The sequence below is a fragment of the Oncorhynchus clarkii genome, chromosome 11, assembly GCF_045791955.1.
Source record: "Oncorhynchus clarkii lewisi isolate Uvic-CL-2024 chromosome 11, UVic_Ocla_1.0, whole genome shotgun sequence".
NCBI lineage: Eukaryota > Metazoa > Chordata > Actinopteri > Salmoniformes > Salmonidae > Oncorhynchus > Oncorhynchus clarkii.
In genome coordinates, this window is record NC_092157.1 from 14345330 (window position 1) to 14372543 (window position 27214).

Genomic DNA, 27214 nt, shown 5'->3' on the forward strand with positions numbered 1-27214 from the left:
GAGAGAGAGCTATAGGGAGTGAGGAAGAGAAATAGAGAGAGAGAGCTATAGGCAGTGAGGAAGAGAAAAAGAGAGGGGGAGAGAGCGCTATAGGGAGTGAGGAAGAGAAATAGAGAGAGAGAGCTATAGGGAGTGAGGAAGAGAAAAAGAGAGGGGGAGAGAGAGAGAGCTATAGGGAGTGAGGAAGAGAAATAGAGAGAGAGAGAGAGAGCTATAGGGAGTGAGGAAGAGAAATAGAGAGCGAGAGGGAGAGAGAGAGAGAGCTATAGGGAGTGAGGAAGAGAAAAAAAGAGCGAGAGGGAGAGAGAGAGAGCTATAGGGAGTGAGGAGAGAGAGAGAGAGAGAGCTATAGGGAGTGAGGAAGCGAAATAGAGAGAGAGAGAGAGAGAGAGAGAGAGGGAGCGAGAGGGAGAGAGAGAGAGAGACAGAGAGAGAGAGAGAGAGAGAGAGAGCTATAGGGAGTGAGGAAGAGAAATAGAGAGAGAGAGAGCTATAGGGAGTGAGGAAGAGAAATAGAGAGAGAGAGAGAGAGAGAGAGCTATAGGGAGTGAGGAAGAGAAATAGAGAGAGAGAGAGAGAGAGAGCTATAGGGAGTGAGGAAGAGAAATAGAGAGAGAGAGAGAGAGAGCTATAGGGAGTGAGGAAGAGAAATAGAGAGAGAGAGAGAGAGAGAGAGAGAGGGAGCGAGAGGGAGAGAGAGAGAGAGACAGAGAGAGAGAGAGAGAGAGAGAGAGAGAGAGCTATAGGGAGTGAGGAAGAGAAATAGAGAGAGAGAGAAAGAGAGAGCTATATGGAGTGAGGAAGAGAAATAGAGAGAGAGAGAGCTGTAGGGAGTGAGGAAGAGAAATAGAGAGCGAGAGGGAGAGAGAGAGAGAGCTATAGGGAGTGAGGAAGAGAAAAAAAGAGCAAGAGGGAGAGAGAGAGAGCTATAGGGAGTGAGGAGAGAGAGAGAGAGAGAGAGAGAGAGAGAGCTATAGGGAGTGAGGAAGAGAAATAGAGAGAGAGAGAGCTATAGGGAGTGAGGAAGAGAAATAGAGAGAGAGAGCTATAGGGAGTGAGGAAGAGAAAAAGAGAGGGGGAGAGAGAGAGAGCTATAGGGAGTGAGGAAGAGAAATAGAGAGAGAGAGAGAGAGCTATAGGGAGTGAGGAAGAGAAATAGAGAGCGAGAGGGAGAGAGAGAGAGAGAGCTATAGGGAGTGAGGAAGAGAAAAAAAGAGCGAGAGGGAGAGAGAGAGAGCTATAGGGAGTGAGGAGAGAGAGAGAGAGAGAGAGAGCTATAGGGAGTGAGGAAGCGAAATAGAGAGAGAGAGAGAGAGAGAGAGAGAGACAGAGAGAGAGAGAGAGAGAGAGAGAGAGCTATAGGAAGTGAGGAAGATAAATAGAGAGAGAGAGAGAAAGAGAGAGCTATATGGAGTGAGGAAGAGAAATAGAGAGAGAGAGAGCTATAGGGAGTGAGGAAGAGAAATAGAGAGCGAGAGGGAGAGAGAGAGAGAGCTATAGGGAGTGAGGAAGAGAAAAAAAGAGCAAGAGGGAGAGAGAGAGAGCTATAGGGAGTGAGGAGAGAGAGAGAGAGAGAGAGAGAGAGCTATAGGGAGTGAGGAAGCGAAATAGAGAGAGAGAGAGAGAGAGAGAGAGCTATAGGGAGCGAGGAAGAGAAATAGAGAGAGAGAGAGCCCACGGAGTGAGGAAGAGAAATAGAGAGAGAGAGAGAACTATAGGGAGTGAGGAAGAGAAAAAAAGAGCAAGAGGGAGAGAGAGAGAGCTATAGGGAGTGAGGAAGCGAAATAGAGAGAGAGAGAGAGAGAGCTATAGGGAGCGAGGAAGAGAAATAGAGAGAGAGAGAGCGCACGGAGTGAGGAAGAGAAATAGAGAGAGAGAGAGAACTATAGGGAGTGAGGAAGAGAAATAGAGAGAGAGAGAGCTATAGGGAGTGAGGAAGAGAAATAGAGAGAGAGAGAGCTATAGGGAGTGAGGAAGAGAAATAGAGAGAGAGAGCGCTGTAGGGAGTAAGGAAGAGAAATAGAGAGAGAGAGCGAGAGCTATAGGGAGTGAGGAAGAGAAATAGAGAGAGAGAGAGCGCTGTAGGGAGTGAGGAAGAGAAATAGAGAGAGAGAGAGAGCTATAGGGAGTGAGGCAGAGAAATAGAGAGAGAGAGAGCTATAGGGAGTGAGGAAGAGAAATAGAGAGAGAGAGAGCTATAAGGAGTGAGGAAGAGAAATATATATATAGAGAGAGAGAGCTATAAGGAGTGAGGAAGATAAATATATAGAGAGAGAGCTATAGGGAGTGAGTGTAACGATGTGAAATGGCTAGCTAGTTAGCAGCGGTGCGTGCTAATAGCGTTTCAATCGGTGACTTCACTAGCTCTGAGACCTTGAAGTAGTTTTTCCTCTTGCTCTGCAAGGGCAATGGCTTTTGTGGCGCGATGGTTAACGATGCTTCGAGGGTGGCTGTTGTCTATGTGTTCAGAGGGTCCCTGGTTCGAGTCCAGGTAGGGGCGAGGAGAGGGACGGAAGCTATACGGTTACAAAGTTCATATTATGAGTTCCCACAGGAATGTAAACAGTGATTCCAAGAGCTTGGATATAGCCTAACGAGAGCTGTCTGTGACAGGTGCTGAACTATGCCAAGTCCCATTTGTGACACGCCTTCATTAAGAGTTTATAGGGAACAGTTGTTTCCGTTTAGTTGAAGTACCACACTCATACATCCATACAGTTAATAGTTTCATTTCAAATGTAATTTAAACCGGACGGGAAATGGATTCCTATGCAAAGCTTTACAGTACAGTATGAATCTGGTCGCTGACTTGATGTACTGTGTGGAGAAATATGAAAGCCAATCCATGAAAGCTTAGGTGGTTGATATGGTTTCAGTTAGTCAAACACAAGGGATAGATGTGGGACTAGCAGACTGGTTTCCTTCTTATGATGTTGTTGTCTTTATGACAGTATTGTTAGTGTAGATACATTCTCAGTGTGTCTAGGGATTGCCTTTATATCCTATGAAGACAGGAGATTCAGATGCAGTGTTAGACAGATGAGAATAAGAATTGACTGCTAGCCCCAATGGAACATCAGAATCAGATGAAGTGTTTTTCATTCATCTGTTTCCCATGTTTACACCTGAAAGGAATTGCTAGGGCTTCAAACAGTCCTATGATTGACGTTGTTTGCTACTGAATCTAATAATGTGGTATGGATTTTTAGGTTATTTTCACCAATGTGTTTCATAGTCAGGGTCAGGGCTCTAAATTGCGACCCTATTGGTCGTACATCCTACTAACTATTTGGCTGTGTGACCTGGAATTTAGATTTAGCACCATTGCGCCTAAAGAAATATTCGCCCAGATAATAAGCTACACTGAATGGCAAAAATGATATGTGCCGTTGGGAGCAAAGTTGATATATTTGTATTGTCCGGTGTGTGCAAAGTCAATAGGCTAGACTACATTGTATAATTTCACCTCACCTGTGAGAGTAAACAGAACATTTAGGAACTCTTGGAGGACAGTGGATTGGAAGTTGATGAAGGTGCTTCTTCTTTGTTAAAAAAAAGTATGTGTTTCAGCTCTCAGCCACAGTTTTCAAACCTATAGTTTTATAGGCTTTAGGCTCTTTGCCTCAGACTTTAGGTCTAACAGATGGGAAAGTTAAGAAGGGTATTTATATATTTCTACATTGTCTTTATGGGTTCAGGGACCAGTCAAAATAGGTATACAAAACAAAACATGATGTGATTGGTAAATTAGTATAAAAGATTTGACCAATAGCAGGCCAATTTGAAATATATAAAGACCCACTTCATTTGCCGCTCTGTAAACCCTTTCTTACCTGGAAAGTCCGGTAGCCCCAGTGCTCACTTCCCTTTGCACCTCACCTGTGAGAAGCATGATGCACACGGGCAAGTCTGATTAGGCTTCACTGTACCAACTGTGAGCAGGGCCTACTACATAGCCCAGCCCCTAAACCGTCATGCTTCACCCCTTTACAATTGTCTCTAGTCCAAACCACTTGTCTCTAGTCTAAACTGCTAGTCTCGAGCCCAAATCACTTGTCTCTAGCCCAAACCACTTGTCTCTAGCCCAAACCACTTGTCTCTAGCCCAAACCACTTGTCTGTAGCCCAAACCACTTGTCTCTATCCCAAACCACTTGTCTCTATCCCAATTTTATTTTTTTATTTTATTTTTTATTTTTTTATTTCACCTTTATTTAACCAGGTAGACTAGTTGAGAACAAGTTCTCATTTACAACTGCGACCTGGCCAAGATAAAGCATAGCAGTGTGAACAGACAAAACAGAGTTACACATGGAGTAAACAATTAACAAGTCAATAACACAGTAGAAAAAAAAGAGAGTCTATATACATTGTGTGCAAAAGGCATGAGGAGGTAGGTGAAGAATTACAATTTTGCAGATTAACACTGGAGTGATAAATGATCAGATGGTCATGTACAGGTAGAGATACTGGTGTGCAAAAGAGCAGAAAAGTAAATAAATATAAACAGTATAGGGATGAGGTAGGTAAAATTGGGTGGGCTATTTACCGATAGACTATGTACAGCTGCAGCGATCGGTTAGCTGCTCAGATAGCAGATGTTTGAAGTCGGTGAGGGAGGTAAAAGTCTCCAACTTCAGCAAACCGCTTGTCTGTAGCCCAAACCACTTGTCTCTATCCCAAACCACTTGTCTCTATCCCAAACCGCTTGTCTGTAGCCCAAACAAATTGTCTCTAGCCCAAACTGCTTGTCTGTAGCCCAAACCACTTGTCTCTATCCCAAACCACTTGTCTGTAGCCCAAACCACTTGTCTCTAGCCCAAACTGCTTGTCTATAGCCCAAACCGTTCAAACATTATGACTCTTATCACCTGATCTACATTTTTGTTATTTCTATTGTGGATTTGCATGATTTCTGAAATGATAATTCCATTAACCATGTCTTGAACTCTACACTAAGCCTACTTGCTGGCCGCTAACTGTTTGTTTGATAACAAAAAACTTTATTCAGTTATTTACAGTTTTTCTCAGTCGCTTTGGTGCATTTTTCACATCATCCCTAACATGTGCAAAATAATAAGTGCATTTCTCAGAGCAATTTGTACAAACTCCAATATACAATAGACATGTTTCTAAAGCTAGTCAGTCACTAAAAATCCTTAGTACATCTCTCAAAAGTAAACATTCATGTCAATGATCATGTCAGTGTCATCAGAATGATAAGTCATTGAGTCATTGTTCACGAACAAGGTCGTCTAAATGTTTAGGCATGTTGTCAATGTAACTGTGTACTTTGACAGTATTACCTGATGTAAACTTAGGCTACAGTTTGGATGACAGTTACTGTATTGAAAATGCACAAGGCTGCACTTCTATGGCATATATCAATTTCAACAGTACTATTTACATATGTGGGGTATGGATTGAAAGAGACTGGACAACCCAAGGGGCACAAAGGGAAACAAACTAAATTAGAAAGAAACACAGCAAACCACCTCTAAGGCACAACTTTGCCCGTAGCACTGTTGTGCTGTCTCTACACATCCAGACGTTCCTGTCTGTCGGCCCACATATTCTCATCCACATCACATAGGATATTTTCCCTTCCAATGCAACATGGAAATAATCTTTTGGAATGCCTTATCCATCCTCTGCAGGCGTCTACTGTGATGTCCTCACATGCTGCATCCATTGCAGCCAGCAGGGTCATCTGTGTGTGTGGCTGACGATCGTACAACTTCCACCTCCATGCTGAAAATAACTCCTCAATTGGGTTAAGGAATGGTGAATAAGGTGGGAGGAATTCTATGAGCATCCTCGGGTGGGTCACAAATCATTGCCTTATGATGTTTGATCGATGGAAACTCACATTATCACAAATGACCACATACTTTGGCAAATCCTCTCTAAACAGACCCCTCTCATCATCAGGGATGAGAGCCCTGTAGAGAGTCTCTAAAAAGTTGAGTAGATGCTGGGTGTTGTATGGCCCTATAAGGGGGATATGGGTTAGGACACCATGCTCCGAAATAGCAGCACACATGGTGATATTTCCTCCCCGTTGGCCTGGCAAATCCACAGTAGCTCTGTGACTGATGATATTCTGACCCCGCCTTCTGCATTTGGTCAGGTTGAAGCCAGCCTCATCCACGTATACAAAGTTGTGAGAGGGTTCACTTGATTCCAACTCCATGATACGCTATATCCCAGAACACACAGTTTAATTTGTTTTGGTAAGGAAGAGTGACATAAAATGTACAAATATTGCATGTTCCTTCCACAGCAATGGAAATGTGTGCAGTTTATTCTTACTATCACTATAAAATGTTGCTGTAAAGTAGTTACATAGATATATGTTTTACCTGTACATACTGGTACAGTAGCTCCTTAACTCTGTCCTCATTCATGCTGTTCATTGGGGCTCCTAACCAGTGCTACCAATGAACAAAGTTCATTCAATACAATGATATACAGTAGTAGGCTAAACAATATGTTTGGTTTTATATATTTATATTTTTACAATGATATACAGTAGTAGGCTAAACAATATGTTTGGTTTTATATATTTATATTTTTTACAATGATATACAGTAGTAAGCTAAACAATATTTTGGGTTTTATATTTTCTCATCAGAGTTCTGGCATTCTTTATTTTCCTGAAATCTCACCAGGTATGTAAAGGTTATGTTAAGTTCACCTTGTCTACATTTAGATGTTTTCAAATGATGTAAATGTGTGTGGTATGTCTTTAGTTTAATGCTTGGATCTTAATGTACATTCATGTTATTTAAGACCCCTGATTCTCAAATGTCTCAATTGAATCTGTGTTGTAAAAACAAATCTCTGTCCCATCACATTACCTGTGTGTGGAACACAAAATGCTGTAACACGATCCTATAATGATCTGTCAGCCAAATTGTTTGGCACTGGTATGACCCTGTCATCTATCCCAGATCTTACACTAAAACAGGACCCAGCCCTTGCCTTAACCCTCTCTCTCGCAATGAAGTGTCATTCTCCAGTCGTGTAAAAAGGGAGAATGCATTAACTCTGACACTATGGCTGAGAAATGTCATAGAGTGATGTGCTCTTAGTGAAGTAATTTATAATCTGACTGAATTCATGAAACTCTTTCATCCTGACTGTGGTTTGTATAGGGGACAGATGACTTACAGACACAGATAGGTGGGCCTTATGAGGTAGTTAGTAGCTCCAGTACCACACCCTCCACCTACTCTAGGGAGTCCTCAGCCGTAACAAAGATCCTCTCACGTCACTAGGGAATTAAAGATGCCTTATAAAGAGCCTTATCAGGAGCCCAAACCGGTCCCCGAAAATGTTGCACAATTGTTCACAACGTCACCAATTTCTTGTGATATGTTCTGTGCTGAAAAAAAAGATAAATACAAATAAATAAATCAAATCCTGAAATTCGTACACTATGTTATGAATTTGTAAGTGCTTAAGATCCTGTTCAATCTCTTTAGAAATGGAAAGGAGAACGGTAGGAGCGACGCTATCATACTGTACTGTGTAGTACAGTGGTTCCCAAACTAGGGATTGTGACCCCATGTGGGGTCGCCTGATATGAAAGTGGGGTCGCGGGAGAATTTCCTAAATCCTAAAGAAATAAATATACACTACCATTCAAAAGTTTGGGGTCACTTAGAAATCTCCTTGTTTTCCATGAAAACAGAAATGAAATGAGTTACAAAATGAATTGGAAATATAGTCAAGACATTGACAAGGTTATAAATAGATTTTTTATTGAAATTATAATTGAGTCCTTCATACTTTGCTATCGTCAAAGAATCCTCCATTTGCAGCAATTACAGCCTTGCAGACCTTTGGCATTCTAGTTGTCAATTTGTTGAGGTAATCTAAAGAGATTTCACCCCATGCTTCCTGGGAGACAAGTTGGATTGGCTTGATGGGCACTTCTTACGGTCAAGCTGCTCCTACAACAGCTCAATAGGGTTGAGATCCGGTGACTGTGCTGGCCACTCCATTATAGACAGAATACCAGCTGACTGCTTCTTCCCCAAATAGTTCTTACATAATTTGGAGCTGTGTTTTGGGACATTGTCCTGTTGTAGGAGGAAATTGGCTCCAATTAAGCGCCATCCACAGGGTATGGCATGGCGTTGCAAAATGGAGTGATAGCCTTCCGTCTTCAAGATACCTTTTACCCTGTACAAATCTCCCACTTTACCACCACCAAAGCACCCCCAGACCATCACATTGCCTCCACCATGCTTGACAGCATCTTTTCATTTTTCTGCTTCTCATGAATGTTATTCTTTGTGATCCGAACACCTCAAACTTAGGTTTGTCTGTCCGTAACTTTTTTCTTCCAATCTTCCTCTGTCTAGTGTCTGTGTTATTTTGCCCATCTTAATCTTTTCTTTTTATTGGCCAGTCTGAGATATGGCTTTTTATTTGCAACTCTGCCTAGAAGGCCAGCATCCCGGAGTCACCTTTTGCAGGTGCTATTTAATGAAGCTGCCAGCTGAGGACTTGTGAAGCGTTTGTTTCTCACACTAGACATTCTAATGTACTTGTCCTCTTGCTCAGTTGTGCACCGGGGCCTCCCAGTCCTCTTTCTATTCTGGTTAGAGCCAGTTTGCGCTGTTCTGTAAAGGGAGTAGTACACAGCGTTGTATGAAATCTTCAGTTTCTTGGCATTTTCTCACATGGAATAGCCTTCATTTCTCAGACAAGAATATACTGAAGAGTTGCAGAAGAAAGTCCTTTGTTTCTTTCCATTTTGAGCCTGTAATCGAACCCACGAATGCTGATGCTCCAGATACTCAACTAGTCTAAGGAAGGCCAGTTTCATTGCTTCTTTAATCAGAGCAACAGTTTTCAGCTGTGCTAACATAATTGCAAAAGGGTTTTCTAATGATCAATTAGCCTTTTAAAATTATAAACTTGGATTAGCTAACACAACGTGCCATTGGAACACAGGAGTGATGGTTGCTGATAATGGGCCTCTGTACACCTATGTAGATATTCCATAAAAAATCATCAATTTCCTGCTACAATAGTAATTTACAACATTAACAATGTCTATGCTGTAATTCCCATGGTGAATGGCTAGGCCTGCTACGCTATGAAACAACACACTATTGCAGAGACTTTGATATTAACGGATGCAATTGATATGGTGAAAACAACATGTGAGGAGGCAGAGGCACAGAAACTCACATCAATATCTTTGTCAGATAACACTGTTAAATAAAGACTTTATGCTCTGAACGATTAAAAAACTCCCCAACTGATGTTCTCCAATTGGACGTTAGCTGTGAGGTCCGAGATGCCCATGAATTGACTTTTGTTCGCTATGCATGTCGGGGAATTCTATTCACAAGAACATGTATTTCTGTCTCACGATTCCCGAGCATGAAACGACATAGGGGATGTTCAGTGTGCTGCGTGGCTATACTGATAAAAACAAATGCTATATGGAATCAAACTGTGGGTTCCAACTAATGCAGGACGAAGGCAGGCCTCTGTACTCTAGTTATAAATGTCTCTTCCTCTGCCAGATGGATGCATTGTATGATACACAAGAACAACTGGCAGCAAAAGAGTTGAGCATCTGTGGCATTGTGTTGTGTGACAAAACTGCACATTTTAGAGTGGCCATTTATTGTCCTCAGCACAAGGTGCACCTGTGTAATGATCATGCTGTTTAATCAGCTTCTTGATATGCCACACCTGTCAAGTGGATGGATTATCTTGGCAAAGGAGAAATGCTTACTAACAGGGATGTAAGTACGTTTGTGCACAACTTTTTAGAGAAACAAACTTTTTGTGAGTATGGAACATTTCTGGGATATTTTATTTCATCTTATGAAACATGGGATCAATACATGTTGTGTTTATATTTGTTTTCAGTAAAGTAACTCCCTTTATAGTAGAATCAGCATATAGAACATGTTACTTAACTTACCTGCTTCCCTCTGCTTCTTCAGGGATCAAGTCTTCAGGATAACTTACCTGCTTCCCTCTGCTTCTTCAGTGATCAAGTCTTCAGGATAACTTACCTGCTTCCCTCTGCTTCTTCAGTGATCAAGTCTTCAGGATAACTTACCTGCTTCCCTCTGCTTCTTCAGGGATCAAGTCTTCAGGATAACTTACCTGCTTCCCTCTGCTTCTTCAGGGATCAAGTCTTCAGGATAACTTACCTGCTTCCCTCTGCTTCTTCAGGGATCAAGTCTTCAGGATAACTTACCTGCTTCCCTCTGCTTCTTCAGTGATCAAGTCTTCAGGATAACTTACCTGCTTCCCTCTGCTTCTTCAGGGATCAAGTCTTCAGGATAACTTACCTGCTTCCCTCTGCTTCTTCAGTGATCAAGTCTTCAGGATAACTTAACTGCTTCCCTCTGCTTCTTCAGGGATCAAGTCTTCAGGATAACTTACCTGCTTCCCTCTGCTTCTTCAGTGATCAAGTCTTCAGGATAACTTACCTGCTTCCCTCTGCTTCTTCAGGGATCAAGTCTTCAGGATAACTTACCTGCTTCCCTCTGCTTCTTCAGGGATCAAGTCTTCAGGATAACTTACCTGCTTCCCTCTGCTTCTTCAGTGATCAAGTCTTCAGGATAACTTACCTGCTTCCCTCTGCTTCTTCAGGGATCAAGTCTTCAGGATAACTTACCTGCTTCCCTCTGCTTCTTCAGTGATCAAGTCTTCAGGATAACTTACCTGCTTCCCTCTGCTTCTTCAGTGATCAAGTCTTCAGGATAACTTACCTGCTTCCCTCTGCTTCTTCAGGGATCAAGTCTTCAGGATAACTCCCAGCAACAAAGAGGAGGTTCAGGCGCTGAAGAAACTCCTGGGAAACATCAAGGTAATGATGTCTTGTGTTTAATAGTCTCTCTCTCTCTCTCTCTCTCTCTCACACACACACACACACACACACACACACACACACACACACACACACACACACACACACACACACACACACACACACACACACACACACACACACACACACACACACACACACACACACACACACACACACACACACACACACACACACACACACACACACACACACACACACACACACACACAATTAATCCAGTCATCACCCCTGATGATTATGACAGAGTGGTTGTTTAAAACCCCCTGAAGTCGATGTCCTCGCCACGAGGGAATCTGATTTACAGCATAAAAAAATAATTATAAAAATATGTTAGTTTAAGCTAGAGATTTGGATTTTTGGATGCGTCTCTATCCACCGCATCTGCCTACGTCGCACTTTCGCATCTGCGGTGAAAGGTGACAGAGCTAAAGCGTGTTTGTCAGACCATGAGACATCCTGAAAATCAGTCTTCTCACAAAATTGTCTGTAGCGTCCGAATGGTTTGGTCTACAAACTACTATGACCCCTCTATGGAAAGATGAACACGATGGTGTCAGGAGACTCGTCTGAAGTTGGTACTTCTGTCTGTAGCGTCCAAACCGTTTGGGCCACACACTGATATGACCCCTCTGTGCAAAGGTGTGACTCTCATGTACATGTCAGTTGTTTTGCTCTTGTACACCCACCAGGCCTCACAAGACTTGTCTGAATGTCTCCCTGTACCAGTTGGAAAAATGTATGGAAATATACGATGCCTTCAAAAAGTATTCAGACACCTTGACTTTTTCCACATTTTGTTACGTTACAGCCTTATTCTGAAATAGATTTTTTTTCATATTCAAACCTCAGCAATCTACACACAATACCCCATAATGTCAAAGCGAAAACTATTTTTTTGTAGTTGCAATTGTTTTTTTTTAAATACCTTATTTACGTAAGTAAGTATTCAGACCTTTTGCTATGAGACTCAAAATTGAGCTCATGTGCATCCTGTTTCCATTGATCATCGTTGAGATGTTTCTACAACTTGATTAGAGTCCACCTGTGGTAAATTGATTTGATTGGACATTATTTGTAAAGGCACACACCTGTTTATATAAGGTCCCACAGTTGACAGTGCATGTCAGAGCGAAAACCAAGCCATGAGGTCAAAGGAATTGTCCGTAGAGCTCCGGAACAAATTAAATCAAATCAAATTTATTTATATAGCCCTTCGTACATCAGCTGATATCTCAAAGTGCTGTACAGAAACCCAGCCTAAAACCCCAAACAGCAAGCAATGCAGGTGTAGAAGCACGGTGGCTAGGAAAAACTCCCTAGAAAGGCCAAAACCTAGGAAGAAACCTAGAGAGGAACCAGGCTATGTGGGGTGGCCAGTCCTCTTCTGGCTGTGCCGGGTGGAGATTATAACAGAACATGGCCAGGATGTTCAAATGTTCATAAATGACCAGCATGGTCGAATAATAATAAGGCAGAACAGTTGAAACTGGAGCAGCAGCACGGTCAGGTGGACTGGGGACAGCAAGGAGTCATCATGTCAGGTAGTCCTGGGGCATGGTCCTAGGGCTCAGGTCCTCCGAGAGAGAGAAAGAAAGAGAGAATTAGAGAGAGCATATGTGGGGTGGCCAGTCCTCTTCTGGCTGTGCCGGAACAGGATTGTGTCGAGGCACAGATCTGGAAAAGAGTACCAAAACATTTCTGCAGCATTGATGGTCCTCAAGAACACAGTGGCCTCCATCATTCTTACATGGAAGAAGTTGAGAACCACCAAGACTCTTCCTAGAGCTGGCCGTCCGACCAGCCTCAGCAATCTGGGGAGAAGGGCCTTGGTCAGGGAGGTGACCAAGAACCAGATGGTCACTCTGACAGAGCTCTAGAGTTCCTCTGTGGAGATGGGAGAACCTTCCAGAAGAACAACCATTTCTGCAGCACTCCACCAACTAGGCCTTTATGGTAGAGTGGCCAGACGGAAGCCACTCCTCAGTAAAAGGCACATGACAGCCTGCTTGGAGTTTGCCAAAAGGCACCCAAAGACTCTCAGACCATGAAAAACAAGATTCTCTGGACTGATGAAACCAAGATTGAACTCTTTGGCCTGAATGCCAAGCGTCACGTCTGGAGGAAACCTGGCTTCATCCCTATGGTGAAGCATGGTGGTGGCAGCATCATGCTGTAGGGATGTTTGTCAGCGGCAGGGACTGGGAGACTATTCAGGATCGAGGGAAAGATGAACGGAGCAAAGTACAGAGAGATCCTTGATGAAAACCTGCTCCAGAGCGCTCAGGACCTCAGACTGGGGTGACGGTTCACCTTCCAACAGGACAACGACCCTAAGCACACAGCCAAGACAACGCAGGAGTGGCTTCAAGATCAAGTCTCTGAATGTCCTTGTGTGGCCCAGCCAGAGCCCGTACTAGAATCCGATCGAACATCTCTGGAGAGACCTGAGAATAGCTGTGCAGCAACCCTCCCCATCCAACCTGACAGAGCTTGAGAGGATCTGCAAAGAAGAATGGGAGAAACTCACCAAATACAGGTGTATCAAGCTTGTAGTGTCATACCCAATAATAGGAGGGACACTTCAGAACAATCTTCCTTTTTATATTTTTTTGTGGACTATCTGTTGTTCCATGTAGTGAATCTGTTATTCAATGCGTTTTGTATGGGCTAATGGCAGTAAGGACAAAAATATTTGTTAATTAAAATATATATATATTTTTGATACATCACGTGATCATAAAATGCAAAATCAAATAGCTAAATTATCCTTGGTATGACCTTCTTAAAACAATTCCATATAGCTTAGTAGAATGGTAAAATCGGCCACGATAAAACCATCAACATAGAACCATAGTAATCATACTATAGTTAGTGTACATTCTTCTTCTGGCTAATTTTACAGAGAGGTAAATGAGGCAGTTCACGGTGCAGTCAGAAAGACATCTGGTTCATTGACCTTTGCAGTTGGAAAAACCTTCAGGCTCATCGGAGAAGGCGAAAAAGTGTCTGCTGTGGCCTGTGACATTCCCAATATCATTTGGGAACAATTACACAGCAATGCCAGGAACACCGGCGACCTTCCTACACTTTCCTTCCCTTGAAGATAAACTCCCAGCAGTGGTACTGATGTTATTAGTGAAGTAGGAAAATAGGCCTGGAACCTGCCTGGGTGGTCAAGGTTAATATATGAAAACTGAGTCGAATTGATAAGTTCACGTTTGCCCGTGAATGCAGCCGTCCCGCTTTAGAATGTTTTGAGCAGTGGTGGGATATGTTGAGCAGTGGTGGGATATGTTGAGCAGTGGTGGGATATGTTGAGCAGTGTTTGTCAGTGGTGGGATATGTTGAGCAGTGGTGGGGTATGTTGAGCAGTGGTGGGATATGTTGAGCAGTGGTGGGATATGTTGAGCAGTGTTTGTCAGTGGTGGGATATGTTGAGCAGTGGTGGGATATGTTGAGCAGTGGTGGGATATGTTGAGCAGTGGTGGGATATGTTGAGCAGTGTTTGTCAGTGGTGGGATATGTTGCAGTGGTGGGATATGTTGAGCAGTGGTGGGATATGTTGCAGTGTTTGTCAGTGGTGGGATATGTTGAGCAGTGTTTGTCAGTGGTGGGATATGTTGAGCAGTGGTGGGGTATGTTGAGCAGTGGTGGGATATGTTGAGCAGTGGTGGGATATGTTGAGCAGTGTTTGTCAGTGGTGGGATATGTTGAGCAGTGTTTGTCAGAGGTGGGATATGTTGAGCAGTGGTGGGATATGTTGAGCAGTGTTTGTCAGAGGTGGGATATATTGAACAGTGTTTGTCAGTGGTGGGATATGTTGAGCAGTGTTTGTCAGAGGTGGGATATATTGAACAGTGTTTGTCAGAGGTGGGATATGTTGAGCAGTGTTTGTCAGAGGTGGGATATATTGAACAGTGTTTGTCAGAGGTGGGATATGTTGAGCAGTGTTTGTATTTCACCGTATTTCACTGCTAGGGCCTATTTGGTAGTGTTTTAGATATGTTTGGGGTGTGCTGGGAACTGTTTGGGCTGTTATAGTTATCCTTAGCCAGGTTCAGATAGCCACAGATGTAGGATCTTAATTTGATCACCCTTTTTCAGGAGAAATGTCATGCAGGACATTTTAAACGTTTAGTGTATTTAAGGTTTAAAAATTATTTTGAATGTATCAACCCCTACAATAATGTCCATTAATTATAATCAACATTATAATTGACATTTCTTGTTGCTGCAGGATTAGAAGTGTAGCAAACTGGCTCAAATTAAGATCCTACATCTGTGTTAGGGTTCAGGTTTGGGCTGAACTGTCCTGACAACCAGAAATACTAGCTCAAAGAAACAAGGGACAGATAGGGGGAAAGGTCAACTGACCCATAAAAGCCATGATTTTTTTTGTTCTGATGGCTAAATAACCAGATATTGTTTGGTGGACCCCCCATGTTTGTCTTGGTCTGGCCTGAGTCTGTGTCTAAGGAGGGACAGTGGGCCTGAAGACCTTGGAGATGGCGGCTACTGTTTGGACAGCTGCTGTTGAGACATGTTTTTCTTAGTTTATCCGCGTTGCGCCGCGACGTCCTCTTTGCCAAAGTCACACTCCTCACCTTCACAGAGAGACTGAAGCCAAACAGAGAGAGTAGGCCCTTGAGTGTCACAATATTTAATTGTTGATTCTCATAAATGGATGCCTGTCCACAAAAATACTGAATATGTTGTGCTGGAATCTGTGATATAAGTAAAGATGTTCCCATCCGTATTTTGAATTGTTGATACTGAGACTGTCAAGTGCTACCTCTTATGATAGATCTGTCTAGTGTCAAATGATAGATTCGTCTAGCTTCTCCTGAATCATAAACACTCCAAATTAATTTCACCGTAGCTGCCTTTTGTAGGAGCCAAACGTCTACAGTATGTCTCAGAACTGAACTGACGCCTGCAGCAGGCCCACTACCTTCCTTTACTCCTTGTCAGGATTGCCATAAACTATAACAAAACTACCTCAGTTTAAAGGTATCCTACAACCTCAAATAAAATCATGTAAACAATCAAGTGATAAAGGATCTAATCCACTGGGATTATATTTCCTAATAAAGCCAAGGAATGCATCTATAAGAGCCTTTACTGTAAACAATTATTGAAAACCATAACTTGGATCTTAGGCGGGCTTCGTAGAGTGAACCATGTTATCTGGTAGTGATACACAAGTGATGCTTGGGCATGTGCTGTTTGATTTGTGAGACCAACAAAGAGATGGAGATGTGGAAACATTTACAGTAACAATAGTGCTCTTGCTCATTTGGAAATGCAGCATATAAATTGCAACCTTATCCATTTATGTTGGCTTGGAGTAGCAGAGAAAAGCTGAGGGACCCCATACCATTCTCATGTGGAACGTTTTTTTTTACCCCTTGTAGCTTGAAGTTTATTTCAAAGCGGGTGCATGGCTTTCTGTTAACTATTAAATTAATGATCTCTTAATAGGCATTTGTGCCAGTCTGTATGATTCTACTCCCGTGCTGAAACCAGAGCCAGCTGGAGCTATGAAACGCTCAGTTCCCGTCAAAGTAAATCACTGAATCGCTGATTCATGCTCCCAAAAAGTTTTCTTTTAAAGCGTGGTTGGTTATTATCTTTATGTTAAACCTTGGTTTTGGAGAGCATCAATGGCTAGTCCAGGGTCGACATATCTGTGTTTTTTTGCTGCTAATAGCTGGCTAATGTGTAGGTTATACCAGCTCCAGCTAGCGGTGCTATCTCTTGGCAGGAACTGAAAGGAGAGGCTTTGCTGGCTGCTAACCTGGGGTCAAACAGCAGGGTGTGGGATGTAGAAGGCATTGGGATGGCTTGACTGGGCTGTTCATTGTGTGTGTGTGTGTGTGTGTGTGCGTGTGTGCGTGTGTGTGTGTGTGTGTGTGTGTGTGTGTGTGTGTGTGTGTGTGTGTGTGTGTGTGTGTGTGTGTGTGTGTGTGTGTGTGTGTGTGTGTGTGTGTGTGTGTGTGTCGTCATCCGAATTCCCTCATTCCCTTGACCTGCCCGTCAATCCGTAACCCATAGCATTGATCTACACTCCAGGTCATAGTGTGCTGTGGAGAACAGCCTTGAATGTTAAAGCTTTGCTATTGTCCATCTCCCCAGAAGCCCTGGGTTTGTTAGCAGGAGGAACTGTGGGTTCAGGAAGGGGAGCAAGGTTGTTTTGGTGGTGCAGAAGAGTCTCACCATGTCACCATATCTGTGTGTGTCCGTAGATCCCTATAACTAACTAACTCTCTCTCTGTGTCTCGGTCTCTGTCTCTCTCTCTCTGTCTCTCTATCTCTCCCTGTCTCCCTGTCTCTGTCTCTCTCTCTCTGTCTCTCTATCTCTCCCTCTCAGGTGGACCTATGGCAGCCCAACAGTGCCTCTCTGATCCGACACAATGCCACTGTGGACGTGCACGTGAGACGGAACGACACACGAGGGCTACGGACACGCCTCCAGAAAGAACACATAGATTTTAAGTAAGGGCTTACAGACTACTCCATATTTCACCCTGAACAGTAAAGACAATGACCATAATAACACCAGAGCCATTCCTAGCCCGGTGGCCCCCTGCCTCACCACTCCCCCTGTTGTTAACCCATCCACCCCCACAGGAAGAGGAACATCTGTTCGCCAAAAAGGGTGTTGCGAGGTGCCTTTTCAAAGCATACATGTACACACACACACACACACAAAACACACACACAAAACACGGACTACAACCCTATTTGCTTTCAAACACAGCCCTTTCATCTTTTCTCCCCATCAATCATCACAATGATGGAGTTTATCAAAGAAGCCACAGCCAGAAATACTCCCATTGTCATCCCTATCCTCGGAATACTTTTTACTCCCCTCTCTCTCTCTCTCTCTCTCTCTCTCTCTCTCTCTCTGGCTCTCGCTCTCTCTTGCTCTCGCTCTCTCTGGCTCTCTCTCTCTGGCTCTCTCTCTGGCTCTCTCTCTCTTTCAATTCAATTCAATTCAAGGGGCTTTATTGGCATGGGAAACATGTTAAAATTGCCAAAGCAAGTGAGGTAGATAATATACAAAAGTGAAATAAACAATAAAAATTAACAGTAAACATTACACATACAGAAGTTTCAAAACAATAAAGACATTACAAATGTCATGTTATGTATATATATATATACAGTGTTGTAACAATGTACAAATGCTTAAAGTACACAAGGGAAAATAAATAAGCATAAATATGTGTTGTATTTACAATGGTGTTTGTTCTTCACTGGTTGCCCTTTTCTTGTGTGCAACAGGTCACAAATCTTGCTGCTGTGATGGCACACTGTGGAATTTCACCCAGTAGATATGGGAGTTTATCAAAATTGGATTTGTTTTCGAATTCTTTGTGGATCTGTGTAATCTGAGGGAAATATGTCTCTCTAATATGGTCATACATTGGGCAGGAGGTTAGGAAGTGCAGCTCAGTTTCCACCTCATTTTGTGGGCAGTGAGCACATAGCCTGTCTTCTCTTGAGAGCCATGTCTGCCTACGGCAGCCTTTCTCAATAGCAAGGCTATGCTCACTAAGTCTGTACATAGTCAAAGCTTTCCTTAAGTTTGGGTCAGTCACAGTGGTCAGGTACTCTGTTTAGGGCCAAATAGCATTCTAGTTTGCTCTGTTTTTTTGTTAATTCTTTCCATTGTGTCAAGTAATTATCTTTTTGTTTTCTCATGATTTGGTTGGGTCTAATTGTGCTGCTGTTCTGGGGCTCTGTGGGGTGTGTTTGTTTTTGTGAACAGAGCCCCAGGACCAGCTTGCTTAGGGGACTCTTCTCCAGGTTCATCTCTCTGTAGGTGATGGCTTTGTTATGGAAGGTTTGGGAACCGCTTTCTTTTAGGTGGTTGTAGAATTTAACGTCTCTTTTCTGGGTTTTGATAATTAGTGGGTATCGCCTAATTCTGCCCTGCATATATTATTTGGTGTTCGATGTTGCACACGGAGGATATTTTTGCAGAATTTTGCATGCAGTCTCAATTTGGTGTTTGTCCCATTATGTGAGGTCTTGGTTGGTGAGCGGACCCCAGACCTCACAACCATAAAGGGCAATGGCCTCTATGACTGATTCAAGTATTTTTAGCCAGATCCTAATTGGTATGTTGAATTTTATGTTCCTTTTGATGGCATAGAATGCCCTTATTGCCTTGTCTCTCAGATCATTCACAGCTTTGTGGAAGTTACCTGTGGCGCTGATGTTTAGGCCAAGGTATATATCGTTTTTTGTGTGCTCTAGGGCAACGGCGTCTAGATGGAATTTGTATTTGTGGTCCTGGCAACTGGACTTTTTTTGGAACACCATTATTTTGGTCTTACTGAGATTTACTGTCAGGGCCCAGGTCTGACCGAATCTGTGCAGAAGATCTAGGTGCTGCTGTAGGCCCTCCTTGGTTGGTGACAGAAGCACCAGATCATCAGAAAACAGTAGACATTTTACTTCAGATTCTAGTAGGGTGACAGGGGGGGCTGCAGACGTTTCCAGTGCCCGTGCAAATTCGTTGATAAATATGTTGAAGAGGGTGGGGCTTAAGCTGGTATCCCTGTCTCACCCCACGGCCCTGTGTGAAGAAATTTGTGTGTTTTTGCCCATTTTAACCACACACTTGTTGTTTGTGTACATGGATTTTATAATGTCGTATGTTTTACCCCCAACACCACTTTCCATCAATTTGAATAGCAGACCCTCATGCCAAATTGAGTTGAAGGCTTTTTTGAAATCAACAAAGCATGAGAAGACTTTGCCTTTGTTTAGGTTTGTTTGGTTGTCAATTAGGGTGTGCAGGGTGAATACATGGTCTGTTGTACGGAAATTTGGTAAAAAGCCAATTTGACATTTGCTCAGTACATTGTTTTCATTGAGGAAATGTACGAGTCTGCTGTTAATGTTGTTGGTTCCAAATATTGGGGAAGATGCCAGAGCTAAGGATGATGTTAAAGAGTTTTAGTATAGCCAATTGGAATTTTTTGTCTGTATATTTTATCATTTCATTGAGGATACCATCAACACCACACGCCTTTTTGGGTTGGAGGGTTTTTATTTGGTCCTGTAGCTCATTCAAGGTAATTGGAGAATCCAGTGGGTTCTGGTAGTCTTTAATAGTTGATTCTAAGATTTGAATTTGATCATATATATGTTTTTGCTGTTTGTTCTTTGTTATAGAGCCAAAAAGATTGGAGAAGTGGTTTACCCATACATCTCCATTTTGGATAGATAATTCTTTGTGTTGTTGTTTGTTTAGTGTCTAGGGATTCTTCAATTACATTGAGCTGATTTCTGACGTGCTGTTCCTTCTTTTTCTGTAGTGTATTTATGTATTGTTTTAGTGATTCACCATAGTGAAGGAGTAGACTCTATGTCTCTATGTTTTTGGTTGGACAGGTTTCTCAATTTCTTTCTTAGATTTTTGCATTCTTCATCAAACCATCTGTCATTGTTGTTAATTTTCTTCGGTTTTCTATTTGAGATTTTTAGATTTGATAGGGAAGCTGAGAGGTCAAATATACTGTTAAGATTTTCTTCTGCCAAGTTTACACCTTCACTATTACAGTGGAACGTTTTACCCAGGAAATTGTCTAAAAGGGATTGAATTTGTTGTTGCCTAATTGTTTTTTGGTAGGTTTCCAAACTGCATTCCTTCCATCTATAGCATTTCTTAATATTACTCAGTTCCTTTTGCTTTGATGCCTCCTGATCAAGTATTGCTCTGTTCAAGTAGACTGTGGTTTGGCTGTGGTCTGACGGGCTGACTGTGAACGCTCTGAGAGACTCTGGGTTGAGGTCAGTGATAAAGTAGTCTACAGTACTACTGCCAAGAGATGAGCTATAGGTGTATCTACCATCGGAGTCCCCTCGAAGCCTACCATTGACTATGTACATACCCAGCATACCCTTTCTCTGGCTCTCTCTCTCTGGTTCTCTCTCTGGCTCTCTGTCTGGCTCTCTCTCTGGCTCTCGCTCTCTGGCTCTCTCTCTGGCTCTCTCTCTGGCTCTCTCCTCTCTTTCTCTCTCTTGCTCTCTCTTGCTCTCTCTTGTTCTCTCTTTCTCTCTCCTTTCTCTCTCTCTCTCTCTCTCTCTCTCTCTCTCTCTCTCTCTCTCTCTCCTCTTGCTCTTTCTCTTGCTCTCTCTTTCTCTTGCTCGCTCCTCTTTCTCTCGCTCTCTCTCTCTTGCTCGCTCTCTCGCTCTCTTACTCACTCTCTTTCTTTCTTGCTCGTTCTCTCTCTTTCTTGCTCGTTCTCTCTTTCTTGCTCGCTCTCTCTCGTTCTCTCTTGCTCTCGCTCTTTCTTTCTCTCTCACTCTCCTCTTGCTCTCTCTCTTGCTCTCTCTCTCGCTCGCTCTCTCTCACGCTCTCTTGCTCTCTCATCTCTCCTTGCTTTGACTATTCATAGATGTATATTTCCTCAGTATGGGCCGGGGAGCCATAGAGATCTGAGGCTGGTGGGGTGATGGGTTTCAGTATTTACAGTCTGAGAGCGTTTGGGGGATAATTTGTATTAGATGAAAAAAGCTATGGGTGATGGGTTCACATGAGAGGGGACTAAAATCCCGCATCTTAGCTGGGAAATACAATTGTATGTAGTTATTCATAAAATGTCATGCATTCAAACACTTTGATTTATGTCCACATTTTTCTGTTTTGTCATCCTGTGGTCAATGTTAGCTGAGCTAGACTATGACAAAACTACTCTCATCTCATTTGTGAAGAGAAAAGTTTTCTCAAAGAATGTCAATCAATGACAGATGTAGCCTTTCCTGATGTTATGAGAATAGTTTTGACCAAATAAGTGTCTCTCCACAGTAGGACACGCTGTCTCTCCACGCTAGGACACGCTGTCTCTCCACGCTAGGACACGCTGTCTCTCCATGCTAGGACACGCTGTCTCTCCACGCTAGGACACGCTGTCTCTCCATGCTAGGACACGCCGTCTCTCCACGCTAGGACACGCTGTCTCTCCACGCTAGGACACGCTGTCTGTCCACGCTAGGACACGGTGTCTCTCCACGCTAGGACACGGTGTCTCTCCACGCTAGGACGCGCTGTCTCTCCACGCAAGGACGCGCTGTCTCTCCACGCAAGGACGCGCTGTCTCTCCACGCAAGGACGCGCTGTCTCTCCACACAAGGACGAGCTGTCTCTCCACACAAGGACGCGCTATCTCTCCACGCAAGGACGCGCTGTCTCTCCACGCAAGGACGCGCTGTCTCTCCACACAAGGACGCGCTGTCTCTCCACACAAGGACGTGCTGTCTCTCCACACAAGGACGCGCTGTCTCTCCACACAAGGACGCGCTGTCTCTCCACACAAGGACGCGCTGTCTCCCCACGCAAGGACGCGCTCTCTCCACACAAGGACAAAGTCACTGGTCTCTCAGCTTAGTTGTCTTACTTGAATAAACAAAGTTATGATAAGAGGAAGATCATCAAGACTAAAATGTATTAAAAAAAAAACATGACCCTAAAACACACTGACGCTCCTCTCGCCACAGGGTGTACATATCTAACCTTCAGAAGGAAATTGAAAAGCAGACGGGACATCGTTCTTCCCGCAAGAGGAGGTCTGAATCCCAATATGACTATGAGGTGTACCACTCTCTGGAGGAGGTAGGTGGGAGACACACACACATACACACACTTTTCACCCCAAACCCACAGCTCTTTGCTGTTTATTTCTCTAGAGAAACCTGGAGTCTATGAGATGTGTGCATTTGCATCCAGCTTCCTGAATGTTGAATCTATGATCCCCATTGTCACGGCCCGAATGCATTCCACTGTGAGATAGGGGGAACCAGGGAGCCTTTCCAACTGCCTTCACCAACCCATCATTACACAGTGTTGAACCCATCCTCACACACACATACACACTCAGAGGGCTGAGACGCACGCACGCACGCACACACCCACACACACCCACACACACACACACACACGCACACACACACACACACACACACACACACACACACACACACACACACACACACACACACATCAATGATCTACGATTTACACTGCTCATACATTTATACAGAAGGCAGACCGTATCAGTTGGTTTCAGTATTCAAATCAAATCAAATGTATTTATATAGCCCTTCTTACATCAGCTGATATCTCAAAGTGCTGTACAGAAACCCATCCTAAAACCCCAAACAGCAAGCAATGCAGGTGTAGAAGCACGGTGGCTAGGAAAAACTCCCTAGAAAGGCCAAAACCTAGGAAGAAACCTAGAGAGGAACCAGGCTATGTGGGGTGGCCAGTCCTCTTCTGGCTGTGCCGGGTGGAGATTATAACAGAACATGGCCAAGATGTTCAAATGTTCATAAATGACCAGCATGGTCGAATAATAATAAGGCAGAACAGTTGAAAGAAACTGGAGCAGCAGCACGGCCAGGTGGACTGGTGACAGCAAGGAGTCATCATGTCAGGTAGTCCTGGGGCATGGTCCTAGGGCTCAGGTCCTCCGAGAGAGAGAAAGAGAGAAAGAGAGAATTAGAGAACGCACACTTAGATTCACACAGGACACCGAATAGGACAGGAGAAGTACTCCAGATATAACAAACTGACCCTAGCCCCCCGACACATAAACTACTGCAGCATAAATACTGGAGGCTGAGACAGGAGGGGTCAGGAGACACTGTGGCCCCATCCGAGGACACCCCCGGACAGGGCCAAACAGGAAGGATATAACCCCACCCACTTTGCCAAAGCACAGCCCCCACACCACTAGAGGGATATCTTCAACCACCAACTTACCATCCTGAGACAAGGCTGAGTATAGCCCACAAAGACCTCCGCCACGGCACAACCCAAGGGGGGGGGGGGGGGCGCCAACCCAGACAGGATGACCACATCAGTGACTCAACCCACTCAGGTGACGCACCCCCTCCAGGGACGGCATGAGAGAGCCCCAGTAAGCCAGTGACTCAGCCCCTGTAATAGGGTTAGAGGCAGAGAATCCCAGTGGAAAGAGGGGAACCGGCCAGGCAGAGACAGCAAGGGCGGTTCGTTGCTCCAGAGCCTTTCCGTTCACCCTCCCACTCCTGGGCCAGACTACACTCAATCATATGACCCACTGAAGAGATGAGTCTTCAGTAGAGACTTAAAGGTTGAGACCGAGTTTGCGTCTCTGACATGGGTAGGCAGACCGTTCCATAAAAATGGAGCTCTATAGGAGAAAGCCCTGCCTCCAGCTGTTTGCTTAGAAATTCTAGGGACAATTAGGAGGCCTGCGTCTTGTGACCGTAGCGTACGTGTAGGTATGTACGGCAGGACCAAATCAGAGAGATAGGTAGGAGCAAGCCCATGTAATGCTTTGTAGGTTAGCAGTAAAATCTTGAAATCAGCCCTTGCTTTGACAGGAAGCCAGTGTAGAGAGGCTAGCACTGGAGTAATATGATCACATTTTTTGGTTCTAGTCAGGATTCTAGCAGCCGTATTTAGCACTAACTGAAGTTTATTTAGTGCTTTATCCGGGTAGCCGGAAAGTAGAGCATTGCAGTAGTCTAACCTAGAAGTGACAAAAGCATGGATTAATTTTTCTGCATCATTTTTGGACAGAAAGTTTCTGATTTTTGCAATGTTACGTAGATGGAAAAAAGCTGTCCTTGAAATGGTCTTGATATGTTCTTCAAAAGAGAGATCAGGGTCCAGAGTAACGCCGAGGTCCTTCACAGTTTTATTTGAGACGACTGTACAACCATTAAGATTAATTGTCAGATTCAACAGAAGATCTCTTTGTTTCTTGGGACCTAGAACAAGCATCTCTGTTTTGTCCGAGTTTAAAAGTAGAAAGTTTGCAGCCATCCACTTCCTTATGTCTGAAACACATTCTTCTAGCAAGGGCAATTTTGGGGCTTCACCATGTTTCATTGAAATGTACAGCTGTGTGTCATCCGCATAGCAGTGAAAGTTAACATTATGTTTTCGAATAACATCCCCAAGAGGTAAAATATATAGTGAAAACAATAGTGGTCCTAAAACGGAACCTTGAGGAACACCGAAATTTACAGTTGATTTGTCAGAGGACAAACCATTCACAGAGACAAACTGATATCTTTCCGACAGATAAGATCTAAACCAGGCCAGAACTTGTCCATGTAGACCAATTTGGGTTTCCAATCTCTCCAAAAGAATGTGGTGATCGATGGTATCAAAAGCAGCACTAAGGTCTAGGAGCACGAGGACAGATGCAGAGCCTCGGTCCGATGCCATTAAAATGTCATTTACCACCTTCACAAGTGCCGTCTCAGTGCTATGATGGGGTCTAAAACCAGACTGAAGCATTTCGTATACATTGTTTGTCTTCAGGAAGGCAGTGAGTTGTTGCGCAACAGACTTTTCTAAAATGTTTGAGAGGAATGGAAGATTCGATATAGGCCGATAGTTTTTTATATTTTCTGGGTCAAGGTTTGGCTTTTTCAAGAGAGGCTTTATTACTGCCACTTTTAGTGAGTTTGGTACACATCCGGTGGATGTGTTCAACATAGGAGGGCCAAGCACAGGAAGCAGCTCTTTCAGTAGTTTAGTTGGAATAGGGTCCAGTATGCAGCTTGAAGGTTTAGAGGCCATGATTATTTTCATCATTGTGTCAAGAGATATAGTACTAAAACACTTGAGCGTCTCTCTTGATCCTAGGTCCTGGCAGAGTTGTGCAGATTCAGGACAACTGAGCTTTGAAGGAATACGCAGATTTAAGGAGGAGTCCGAAATTTGCTTTCTAATAATCATAATCTTTTCCTCAAAGAAGTTCATGAATTTATCACTGCTAAAGTGAAAGTCATCCTCTCTTGGGGAATGCTGCTTTTTAGTTAGCTTTGCGACAGTATCAAAAAGGAATTTCGGATTGTTCTTATTTTCCTCAATTAAGTTAGAAAAATAGGATGATCGAGCAGCAGTAAGGGCTCTTCGGTACTGCACAGTACTGTCTTTCCAAGCTAGTCGGAACACTTCCAGTTTGGTGTGGCGCCATTTCCGTTCCAATTTTCTGGAAGCTTGCTTCAGAGCTCGGGTATTTTCTGTGTACCAGGGAGCTAGTTTCTTATGAGAAATATTTTTTGTTTTTAGGGGTGCAACTGCATCTAGGGTATTGCGCAAGGTTAAATTGAGTTCCTCAGTTAGGTGGTTAACTGATTTTTGTCCTCTGGCGTCCTTGGGTAGACAGAGAGAATCTGGAAGGACATCAAGGAATCTTTGTGCTGTCTGTGAATTTATAGTACGACTTTTGATGATCCTTGGTTGGGGTCTGAGCAGATTATTTGTTGCAATTGCAAACGTAATAAAATGGTGGTCCGATAGTCCAGGATTATGAGGAAAAACATTAAGATCCACAACATTTATTACATGGGACAAAACTAGGTCCAGCGTATGACTGTGACAGTGAGTGGGTCCAGAGACATGTTGGACAAAACCCACTGAGTGGCAGACTCCACTAAGCTGGCAGGCTGGCTAACAGCTTGCTGCCTGGCCTGCACCCTATTTCATTGTGGAGCTAGGGGAGCTAGAGCCCTGTCAAGCACATTTCATATCTTAAGTCTCTAATGTGATACATCTTGAACCTTTTCAAGTGGGCCAAAAACATCCCTTTACATTCATGGCCTGGCCACACTGTTCTCCACACACCATTCTAGAGAGGAGAAATACTTTCCACCACCTTCGTCCAGGGCTGTTAGATTAAGGGTCTGTATAGTTCAGTGTGTTAGATTAAGGGTCTGTATAGTTCAGTGTGTTAGATTAAGGGTCTGTATAGTTCAGTGTGTTAGATTAAGGGTCTGTATAGTTCAGTGTGTTAGATTAAGGGTCTGTGTAGTTCAGTGTGTTAGATTAAGGGTCTGTATAGTTCAGTGTGTTAGATTAAGGGTCTGTATAGTTCAGTGTGTTAGATTAAGGGGTTGTATAGTTCAGTGTGTTAGATTAAGGGTCTGTATAGTTCAGTGTGTTAGATTAAGGGTCTGTATAGTTCAGTGTGTTAGATTAAGGGTCTGTATAGTTCAGTGTGTTAGATTAAGGGTCTGTATAGTTCAGTGTGTTAGATTAAGGGAAAATATAGGGGTAACTGAGTGGGTGTGAAGACACATGGAAGGAATTGAATGGTTATATTACCATAAGGGGGACCTACGTGCTATCAGCTCCAGGATAAGTGTGTGTGTGCTTGCCCGTGTCAGTGTGTGTGTGTGTGTGTGTGTGTGTGTGTGTGTGTGTGTGTGTGTGTGTGTGTGTGTGTGTGTGTGTGTGTGTGTGTGTGTGTGTGTGTCGATTCCCCCATGGAATTAGCTACAACAAAGATTTACTGCCGTGCTGCCTGGCGTGAAATGTGCA

General features: G+C 43.5%; 1 protein-coding gene across 1 annotated transcript in view; it reads left to right on the forward strand.

The window, feature by feature from the left end:
• Positions 1–27214, forward strand: part of LOC139420621 (carboxypeptidase A6-like) — a 38407-nt gene that overhangs the window by 5304 nt on the left and 5889 nt on the right. Inside the window, exons 2-4 of the mRNA XM_071170821.1 lie at positions 10776–10851; positions 17246–17370; positions 22390–22504. Coding sequence (XP_071026922.1) covers positions 10776–10851; positions 17246–17370; positions 22390–22504 — 316 coding nt within the window. The remainder of the gene's footprint in view (positions 1–10775; positions 10852–17245; positions 17371–22389; positions 22505–27214) is intronic.